This window comes from Seriola dumerili, unplaced genomic scaffold, assembly GCF_002260705.1.
Source record: "Seriola dumerili isolate Sdu_G_001 unplaced genomic scaffold, Sdu_1.0 BDQW01000036.1, whole genome shotgun sequence".
NCBI lineage: Eukaryota > Metazoa > Chordata > Actinopteri > Carangiformes > Carangidae > Seriola > Seriola dumerili.
This window is the reverse complement of record NW_019174291.1, coordinates 5,662,016-5,672,937: the sequence shown is the minus strand read 5'-3', so window position 1 is coordinate 5,672,937 and position 10,922 is coordinate 5,662,016. Positions and strand designations below refer to the sequence as shown.

General features: G+C 43.7%; 1 protein-coding gene across 1 annotated transcript in view; it reads right to left on the bottom strand.

Annotated features, from left to right (window-relative positions):
- Positions 1-707: 707 nt before the first annotated feature.
- The window catches only part of ltbp4 (latent transforming growth factor beta binding protein 4), a 71,364-nt gene continuing 61,149 nt past the window's right edge, over positions 708-10,922 (bottom strand). The window contains exons 27-36 of the mRNA XM_022738432.1: positions 10,176-10,454; positions 8,974-9,045; positions 8,448-8,576; positions 8,109-8,249; positions 7,636-7,788; positions 7,210-7,332; positions 6,917-7,100; positions 3,558-3,850; positions 3,034-3,186; positions 708-1,475 (exon numbers count right to left, since the gene is read on the bottom strand). Coding sequence (XP_022594153.1) covers positions 1,333-1,475; positions 3,034-3,186; positions 3,558-3,850; positions 6,917-7,100; positions 7,210-7,332; positions 7,636-7,788; positions 8,109-8,249; positions 8,448-8,576; positions 8,974-9,045; positions 10,176-10,454 — 1,670 coding nt within the window. The 3' untranslated portion in view covers positions 708-1,332. The remainder of the gene's footprint in view (positions 1,476-3,033; positions 3,187-3,557; positions 3,851-6,916; positions 7,101-7,209; positions 7,333-7,635; positions 7,789-8,108; positions 8,250-8,447; positions 8,577-8,973; positions 9,046-10,175; positions 10,455-10,922) is intronic.

Here is a 10,922-nt window from a genome sequence, read left to right as displayed (position 1 = left end):
AAAAAGTGGATTTAGTGAAAAGTTTTTAAGGAAACAGAACTTTTGGCTAAACATGAATAAAAACACAGTTTAAATGTACACAACTGGTGTTACATGAATAACACGTGAGCTGAACTCTGTGGGGTAAAAGTTGTTTAGTCTCCTATCAAACCTGGTTTAGTTTAGTCTTGTCTGGTTGAGCTGCTAAAAGTTTTAAGAAATTAAAATAATTTTTTTCCCAAATCAGACTTTTTATTAGCTAGTGGGCTGACAAGCTAACAAACATACCAGAGAATATATAACTGAAGACAAAGACTAAGCTGTGATTTCAGCTTCATTTTCTGGTTTTGTCTCTCACATATAGCACAGCTTCCGTCTGGGTAAGAAACTGCTGCCGAGTAGACAGAGAGAGAGAGAGAGAGAGAGAGAGAGAGAGAAACAGAGGAAGAGGGCAGATCTGGAGACTTTCTTATAAGTAGCCAAGATTTGTGCAGAAAGTTGCTAAATTTGTCTCTAGGTGCTTTTTAGCGAAAAAAAAAAAAAAAAATTCTGAATAGCCACAAAGTCTCTAAGTTGTCAACACTGCAGACTGTGAACACCCCCTAACAGAGTCTGTTTGTGCAAATTCATTTGAAAGAGCAATGGCCAATGAGGAAACTCCAACACAGTCACATGGCATTCAGCTGACCAGTGGTGGAACTTGATCACTCAGTCAGTCAGTCTGTTAGTCAGTCAGTCAGTCAGGGACATTCATGATTATAGGGCTGACCTGCTGTTGTGGTCCAGCCAAAAATGAGGAATTTCAAATTTCAGCTCAACTCAATATAGAATAACATAATAGACAGAATAACATGAGATAGTTAACCATGTGCACAGTCACTTCATTACACCATTAACTTATCCTGGTCCCAGTCTCAAGTGTTCCTTACAACAAAAGTTATTTTCCTTTTTGCAATGAAAATCCAGTAATTCTGTTTTCTAGAAATCAAAATTATCTGTGATGTTTCCTGGTAGACCAGATCCCTGAACTACAGGACAACACCCCTCCACGACATAAACCTAAATACAGAAAACACCTGTCAGAGAGAATATGGAAAAAATAAGAGTGACCCAGTGTTGTGCAAGCCCATTCCAGTCCAGCCTAGCCCAGTCTGGTCTAGTGCAATCTAGAATATTTTAGTCCAGTACATTTTATCCTGGTCAAGTCTAGTTTGTCAAATCTGCTCATATAGTAAAGCCCAAACTAGTTCAGTTCAATCTAGTCTAGCCCTGTCAGCTATTGTGTAGTCCAGTCTTAGATTGTCTAGACCAGCTGATACAGGTCTAATGGAGTCCAGTCTGGCTTGATCCGGTCTATGCAGCCACACAGTGGTTTGGTCTTCGGGACATGATGTATCCTCTCCTGCAGACGCAGCGAAACGAGCCTTCGGTGTTCACACAGCGAGCGTTCACACATGGGAACTCCACGCTGACGCTGTCCTCGCACTCGTTTACATCTGCAAACACACACACAGGTACTATTAATTTGATTCACTAATTATATAAATACTGGCCTCGTTATCTCTAATTCATCATGACAGAGTAGAAAAAGAAAAGAAACATAAATAGATGAAGATGTGTCCTTGTGTCCTTGTTCTAACTTAAAAATATTGGAATTTCTCTTTAATACTTTAAGCCCAATAAGTATTTACATTAATGTGTCAGGTAAGACATACGCTTACTTACATTACACACATATAAATCTGTCTGCAGGCTGTACTATAACATGTGGCTATTCTCCCCTCTTTAATCTTTAATTACACAACAGTAAAAAAGGTTGTTCACTCCATGTTTCCCAAACCTGATTAGTTTTCCAGTATCTACAGAAATACCTAGAGCATCATTTATTTCTCTTTTCCTCTAAAATACCTAGTAGTTACTCTCTGGTTCCACTGACCCTACATGTAAGTCCCAGTGGGAACCACACAGTCATGGACTGTATTATAAAGTGTTTCCAAGATTATAAAACACCTTTACACTTAGGGCTCTACCTCACACCTGGAGCAACACAAGTGTCTTTGCTAGTTTCCCACTGACACAGTTGTCATTTTACCGTCCAGTGTCCACGATGTTTAAGTAACAAATACACTTGTGCCCATCTGAGCACCAATGGGTGTGTTGGTCTTAAAATGAGGTGTGATCAGGCGCATTGTTGGTACATTGCTATGGTGAGGTAGCGGAAAGTGACTGACCAACAAAAACCTGGTCTGAAGTCCTGACACAGCGTTTCACTGTTATTTTATGGGTGAATTATCTAGAGAGTGATATGCCCCCTGTTACACACAAGCAGAGTGAGCTTCACATGTTGGGATCAGTCAGGTGGAGCATTACAATACAGCGTCAGCAGGTCAGAACTGCTTTGTGACATGTTGTGTGTTGTATATCTTTATCATGTGTCATGGATGTCTCTGCAGAGAAGCATTCTCACTGGTCAGGACCGGTCTAACTGGTCAGGACTGGGCTCACTGGTCAGGACTGGTTAGGACCGGTCTAACTGGTCAGGACTGGACTCACTGGTCAGCACCGGTCTAACTGGTCAGGACTGGGCTCCCTGGTCAGGACTGGTCAGGACTGGTCTAACTGGTCAGGACTGGGCTCACTGGTCAGGACTGGCTAGGACCGGTCCAACTGGTCAGGACTGGGCTCACTGGTCAGGACCGGTCTCAGTGGTCAGGACCGGTCTCCCTGGTCAGGACCGGTCGCCCTGGTCAGGACAGGTCTAACTGGTCAGGACTGGGCTCTATCAAACAGAATCTAACTGTTTGAAACACTGCACTGTTGAGACAAAATACAACCCTTTTGAATCATGAGCCTGGAGCAGCAACAGTTTTTTCCATCATTAAAATAGGAAAAGTGACATGGACACGCCAAACGCTTTGGACTGTTAAAATAAAGTCCCTAGTCTTAAAAGTAAGCTTCAAAGAAAAATTTCTGCCAGTCAGGACAGAGTCTGAGGTTGATCCATATCTGAAGGTGTGAGTGTAGTGATGAGTCAAAGCAGCCATCTCTATGTACCTATACAGGTCATGGAGGCCATGTCCAGTTCGTATCCTTGGTAACAGTCACAGGTGTAACCCTCTGCGACGCGGATACACCTGCCGTTCTCACAGCCGTGCAGTATCCCACAATCCTCTGCTGCACTCAGGCCGGCAAAGGACTCGTAACGCCCTGGAAGACAAGAAGAAGAGATGTGGTTTAATAAATATTTCCATTAGAGCTGCTTTAATGCAGAACTTAAAGATCTATTCACGTCATGTTTAACAGCCAAAACCCAGAGTACATCCACATGTCTCAGTCCAAAATCAAAATTATAGGAAAAGTGAAGGGACACACAAGACGGGACCAACAGCATGATGAGGATAAGTGAGTTAAATCGAGAACAAATGATTAATTCAAGAGTGTGAATCTGTTTTATTTCTAATTTTTATCTGTGACTGTGACTTTTTAACTAAATAAATAATGAATAAAGGTTTGGATAGGAAGAAATGTTTCAGCCCTGGTTGGGTAGAAAGCTGCCGAACACCACCAGGTGGACTCACTCTCATACACCCTCCTTGGTCCTGCTACTCCTCCCCTGCTCCTCTCAGTGAAGGGAGTGAACGGTGGACCTGGCCTCCACGTTTCCTCCTCCTCCTCCTCCACCTCCTGGTCCTCATAGGGAGCTCCTGGCAGAGGGGCCAGGCTGAGAGGAGGACCGTCAGGCCGGGACGGAGGAGGAGGCCGAGCCCCGAACGCTGTCTCAGCCCGGGGATCCGGTGGGAGTTGGAAGGATGGAGGTCTGGGTTGGGAGCCGTCAGGGGAGCCATAGTCTCCTTCAGAGTAGTAACCAGTGCTGAGAGACACAGACAGACACTTCTGTTAACATCGACAAACACAAAAACATCAACTTCCACCTGCTGCTGACATCATCTACTGATCATTCATAGTGCAGCAGGTGACTGCAATAATCTTTCAAATGTGGAAACAAGCACCAAAATTGGTATGTTTTCCCCTCTGGGGCCATTAATTTGAACTCCCATTAGCTACTTGAATTTTCAAAATTTAAAGGCCACCATTTCTGGCAAATGAAACAAATATTTTACCACAGAATTTTACCCACGGGACAACTTTCAATGATTTTATAATTGAATCCTTTGTTTTAGACAGTGAGGATGTCAAATTCACAACTCTTACATTTCCAGATTTATTTGTGCAATTTCTAATGTGATGTGAAAAATTCTACATAAAACACAATGTATTTTGAATGATGAACCAAAAGTTCTGCAAGAGTCGACACTTGTTTATTTGTCTTAACATTAGCTCACTAGGCTAACTCGCTAGCATTAGGATAGTTAGCAAGCTTTTTTGTGAGTAATATTTTTGCTGAAATACTTTCATTACATTTTTTACTAAATGTGTGTGTACAAAATTTCACCTTCTACATTGTTAAAATGTTTGATTTGACACCTGGATTATTCATGAGAAAAGTGTGGATGAATTTATCGCAAAAAATTACATTTCCTAGCCAGAAATGGAGTCCATCTTGAATTTTCGATTGGCTAATGTGTTTTATCAAAAGCTTAATACACAAGGGGCGTTGAGTGGCGCAGTGGGTTGAGCAGGCATCCCATATGTAGAGGCTACAGTCCTCGCTGCAGCAGGCCCTGGTTCAAATCCCGCATCGGATGGCCCTTTACTGCATGTCATTCCCCCTCTCTCTGCCTCCCCATTTCCTGTCTGTCTCTACTATCCTGTCCAATAAAGGCACAAAAGCCCCCAAAAAAATATACTTTAAAAGAGTAATACAAAAGGAGGATTTTAGTTTAACATTTGTATCCACATTTGAAAAGTTTTCCTGAAATGTGCAGTTATCGGTTGAGTTATCACACCTGTTGAGGCTGTTAAAGGTTGTTTAATGTTAGTCACAATGTCTGTGAAGACTTTCAGTCATTATTTTCCAAGATGAATCAAGGGCAGTTGGACTTTGTTGAGGGATGTTTCTCTACTTTGTTGAAAGAGGAGTCCTGAAAGAGGATTGTACGTCAGAGGAGGTCTACAACACCACTACCCCCGCCAATAATACTGTGCTTTCATTCCTCCCTTGAAGATTTAACAACCATTCACACTTAACCTCAGGTGACATCAATGACCTTGATAACGACCCCACAGAGGTTCAGGCTACGTCCACAAAACTACATTTTCATTTTAAATGAAGACAATCTCCGTCCAGAAGAGTGTTTTAGCTCTGTATCAGAAATAATCTCCATCCATACTAACACACCTGAAAACTCACACATACATGACCATTCACCTACTCTGGGCATGTGCGAGCCAGTGTAAACAGGAAGCAGATTGTCTACTGTGCAGTTGGTTAACTGCAGAAAATACTCTGAATAAAGAACAGTTGTCATGGTTTGTCCTCCAAACATACCTGCCTTCAGTAGTTTTCCACTCACCACTCCCTTGCTCACCCCATCTGCCAGCCACACCCACCTCGTCAGTCACTTCATTCACCTGTTCACTCAGCTGCAGCTCTTCAGCAATCAAGCCTGGTTAAAAGCTCCACTCTCCTCCACACTCACTGCCAGATTGTTCTTTGTTCCCATGAAAGACTTTCCAGCGTTTACTCTTCGTCTGATCTCCCGGTTCCGACCCTGTCTGCTCCCGACCTACCCGCCTTGTCTCTGCCCTGGTAAATACTTCAGCCCTTCTGTTTTTGACCACGAATCTGCCTTGCCACTTCCTGGTCTTCGTCTGCCTGTTCTCGGGGCTGCTCTGAGTCCTCCACCTCCATTGCTGCAGCGTGTGATTTCTCCTCGTTTCCCCATTGATCATCGCTGGGACAGTGTCCTCATTTCGACCATTGTGAGTGTTCCTGGTGTGACTTACCTGCTGGTTCTTCGGTCCTCTGCCTGGTTCCGACCTACCCTCTGCCTGGTACGGCTGCCTCATCCACAGCTTCATTCTGGGCCCTCGGATTTTCCCCAAGCCCCTCAAAGACTGCCATTCCCCTTTGAATTGAACTGTGCTTATTTACCTGCTTCTGCTAACAATAAAAGTCATTACCAATCATCGGTTCTAGTCAGTGCTGCTTTTGGGTCCAAACCTCACCCATTACAACAGTAAAGACAGTTGTAGCATTAAAATACAGAATTTAACTGCTAAACAGCTGCTAGCAAAGACAATTAGGTCAGTAACACTTGTAATTCATTATCCATGTTGCATTCACCACTGGTAGACAAGGCCAGAACCAATCGGGAGCGATCGTGGGTGTCTACGTCATCATTTCCAAAGTCTCAGTTTCAGTCTGTCTGGACTACAACAGTTTTCAAACTAAAACTGGTCCAGCAGAGGTTCTGAAAGTCTCTGTTTTAGGGGCTCAAAACGTAGCAACGTAGCAGAAGTGATACGTTTTAAAACTAAAACGTATTAGTGTGGATGTAACCTAAATACCTGTATCTCCTCACCAAGTCAGTCAGAACTGAGGAAGCCTCTTGGATTAGAGGTGAAACATCAAGTATCTACAATCAAGTCCAGCTATCAAGACCCTCTATTCTACTTTTCTTGGATAATGTTGGTTAAGTATAATATAATATAACCGGACTGATCCTTCACACCAGGTTGGTTCAGTCTGTACTTACAGAGACTGAAGTGTCTTTCACCCTGCAGAGGATGTTTCCACTGAATACTGACTGATGTAGTTTAACAGTCACAGCAGGACAGAAGACACAACATCTGGCTAGAATGAGTCTCAAAGGTCCACCAGAAGCAGTTAACACAATCACATTTCAACCCACTGACTGCTTCTTGGATCAGATATCTATCAGCAGCTTGGCTGTCAATTTGGTTTTATGTGCAAAGTGACATATATAAATAAACCCTTGTTTGTATCTTATATACTAAAAGTTTTCATTCTCACCCATACTCAGGCCTGTGATAGACTCCATCAGGCAGACTGAAGGAGGCAGGTGTCCTCCCTCTGAAGCCTGACCTGCTGCCTCCTGGTGGAGAGTAATCATCATAGTCAGGGCGACTGAAGTCTCTGCTGGGAGCTACAGCTGGAGGGAAGGAGTCTATACTGTAGGAAGGGAAACGTGGAGAAGCTGAGGAGAGGAGGAAACAAGTGTGAGACTTAAGAACAAACTACAAAACCCTAAAACACATTGAGGAATAAAGGAGAAAAAAAAATTAAAAGAAGAGTAAATCATTTACCACTCGCTCCTCCTTCTCGTCCTGCTCCTGGACCTGCTCTCCCTCCTGTTTCTGATCCGCTCGAATCCGGATAACTCGGAAACAGGGGAGGAAGAAAGGAGTTGCACAGAAAAGCGTAGTCGTCTGCAGAGAAGAGAATTATTCATCTCAGTCTGTGAAGCCAACGCACAAACTCTGCCTGTTTCCTGCTGTTTGAGTTTGACACCAAACTACAACTGTCAGGAAGACTCAAACACTCTTCAGTAAGTTTACTTTGCGCCTCCTGCTCCTGTTGAAAATCAGTGGTTTTAGTTCTACATTAATTTTCAGTGTGATTCTGAGACAATAAAATATAGTCGCCAGTATCCATTAACCTTATGACCAGCAGAAAGTTTCAGTTTTAATCTGCAGTGTTTTTGTTTGAGTGCTTCCTGTGAGATTTGTTACCGGAGTTGGTGGAGGGGCAGAGGGCACACTCCATCCCCCAGCCCTCCCCGTACAGACAGCAGCAGATGGTGAAGGTGACCTGAGCTCCCAGCAGAGGACTCTGACACATCAGGTCTGCTGAGACATGCTGCCAGCACACAGATAGGTTCTCATCTGGAGGAGGAGTAACAAGAGAGTCTCACTCCTGCATCAAACCAGACCAGGATCTTTCTATAACCTGAATCACATTCTATGAGAGTCTGAACAGAACCAGAAAACACTTTAATAATACAATTAAAATGCCCCTGATCCACTCCAACCTGAGCAGTCGCTATTGGAAAAATTGGGAAAAAAAAGAGGAGTGGACAGTAAATGAGAGGTTGTAAACATAGGGAGGAAAGAGAGCAAAGAATGAGAGGAAAGAAAAAGAAAAGAGGAGGTATGTAAATGACGAGTGAAGGGATGGAGGAGGAGGATGAAGGCAGGTGTCTTACCTACAGTGAGGTGGGAGGAGTTGACACAGTTTCGCTGAGTGTCGTCGAGCACCAGCGGAGGCTGACAACTGCAGTAGTACGAACCCACCGTGTTCACACACACTCCTCCTACACAGCTCTCCTCCTCACACTCATCATGATCTGAGACACATACACAAACACGCACACGCACGCACACACACACACACACACACACACACACAGTTACTGCACACTCACAGCGTCTCAGCATGTAGCTGTAACTGTACTAATCTGAATAATGAAGCATATTTTTATTCCTGTGTGTGTGTGTGTGTGTGTGTGTGCACGTGTGTAGGTGTGTGTGTGTGTTGTTCATACCGACACACTCAAGCAGTGTGCTGTTGTACACGTATCCACTGGAGCAGTAGCAGCTGTATCCGGGGATGTTGTTGACACACACTCCGTTCTTACACACCTCCAGGTGGAAACGTTTACACTCGTCCACATCTGGGAGCAGAGGCAGAGGAAACACAGCTGGATGTTCAGAACAACAAATTATTAATATCAGTCAGGCATGGTATGTGTTGTTGAAATGTGAGTGCTGATGTACAGTACCAGTCAAAAGTTTGGACAACTTTCCCAGAAAGGGAAACTTTTTTGACTGATACAATCAAAAATAGAATAGAATGTTCTTGGATTCTCTTTAGTTACTTTTATTCTATCTATTTTACTCTATTTTATCTCTTGGGGTGGAATGAGTTATCTGTGAGCTGTGAGCAGTGAGTTATCTGTGGGCTTCATCCTCTGTCCTGTTTATTAGTTTATTTGTTAAAGATGGTTAAACAGGCAGATTGGAACCTCTGTGTGTGTGTGTGTGTGTGTGTGTGTGTCTGTGTGTGTGTACCTCTGTAGCTGAAGGCTCCTGGTCCAGTAGTCACATATCCTCTCCCACTGGGACACAGAGACAGAAACCCGGCTGCATAGAAACATTCAAATACAGAAACTTTATCTGTCAGGTAATAAAGGGAGAGACACTGTGCACAATTCTCTAACAACTTTACAACAGCAGAACTCTAAGTTGTACATCAGATTTATATAAAACTACAGTAACACATTGTTAAATACAGACAGTGAGGTTAACTGAGCATCTTGTTTGTCTCATGAATATCAGTAAAATAAATTCCTCACATATCAGATCAGATGTCTCTCTCCATCCGTCTTCAACTTAACTTAACACACAACTAAAATCAAGACACAATTATCACAGGTCATGAAGTAAAATGGTGCAGTCCAAATCATCACTGATGTGTGACCTTATCAAAGCCATCAGAGTGAACATCCAGCCTCTGTTAAAGGGGTTATATGTACATAGTGTATGTGTTTTTTCTGCTGCCGAATGTGGTCTCTAGCCGGGAGGTGGTGGTGGTGATAATGGTCACTTCCCAAGAGCTTCCACCATCATTGTGTTTACAAGACAGAGGTTAGAATAGGCCTTCTGTGTACCTCTACTTCTTCACCCTCTCATGCTGAAATGAGGGCACACAGGACGCTACAGCGACTCATTATCGCAAGATGATATTTCGAGAAGGGATAGGAAGTTAGCATGCTAACTTCAGCAGCAGAAAAGTAGTGACAGAAATAGAAACAAAACAAGAGTTAAAATTGGTGTTTCCACTTCTGGAGACAGCTGTTGGTGAGTAAAGGAATGAAGCTTGATGCTGATCTCACAATGTTTCTTCTAGACTGGTAAGTAAACAGCTGTTAATGCTAATGTTAGCTATGGTGTGATAGCAAAAACTTACATACAGCACTTTTAACATGTCTTCATGTGTTGTTCAGCCTCCCTCAGATGCATGTGCAATAAGGAGAGACAACTTTCATAACCTGTGACTCCATGCTGCTTCATCTGATAAAGCACGTCTGGAGGATGTGACACTCGTCCTCATGTCCTCCAGGACACACAGTCTGACAATATCAGTCATTATCACAGTGTCGAAATCTTTATCATGTCCCATTTCTCTCTGTAACTGCAGACACGTTGTGTTAACTGGTTCTTTTCCAGCACCACCTCAGCTTGATGAACTTCCTGTGTGCCCAGTGTCTCACCTGTGTCTGTGGGGGGGCAGGCGTGGTACTGGCAACCCAGCCCCCAGGCCTCTCCCAACGTGCAGCAGCACTCCTGCTGGCTGGTGTTGGTGGCCAGCAGGCTGCAGGTTCCTTGCTCTGCCAGGTTGTAGTAACACTCCCGCAGCTCACCGGGACGGGCTGCAGGGAGGGGGGGCAGCAAAGGATCAAACTCCACCACACTGACATGGAAGGATGAGGATGAAGAGGATGAGGACGAGGAGGAGGAAGAGGAGGAGGAAGAGTAGTTGGGGCCCACTGCTGCAGGAGAAGAAAGAAGAAATTCACTGGTTGACTTCAATAATAGAAAGAATTTAGTGCACTGATGATCACATGACCTGAGGAGCTGCACACTGATTCACAAGGAATCAACAAAGCATTTCTGCTCCACTGAAATGTTTCTATTTTTTCACTTTTTCATCAAAGAACTAGAATCACCTCCTGGTGGTTGTCTGCCTCTTCCACTCAGACTAGCTTCAGGTTACATCCCTGTTTATCCAGAGTCATAGAAAATATGAACCATTTGTGTGAAATTTTCTCATAACTGCTGTGTGAAGTCTTGAGTAATGGCTAAAGTGTGTTTTGTGAGGTCACACTGACACTGAATCTAATCAGTTCATCCCACAGTCCAGGTGAATGTTTTGTGCCAAAATTGAAGAAGTTTTTATCAAGTGAGATATTGTGTCCATGAGAATGGGACGGACGGAAGGACAGGTCTGGCTGTGGAGG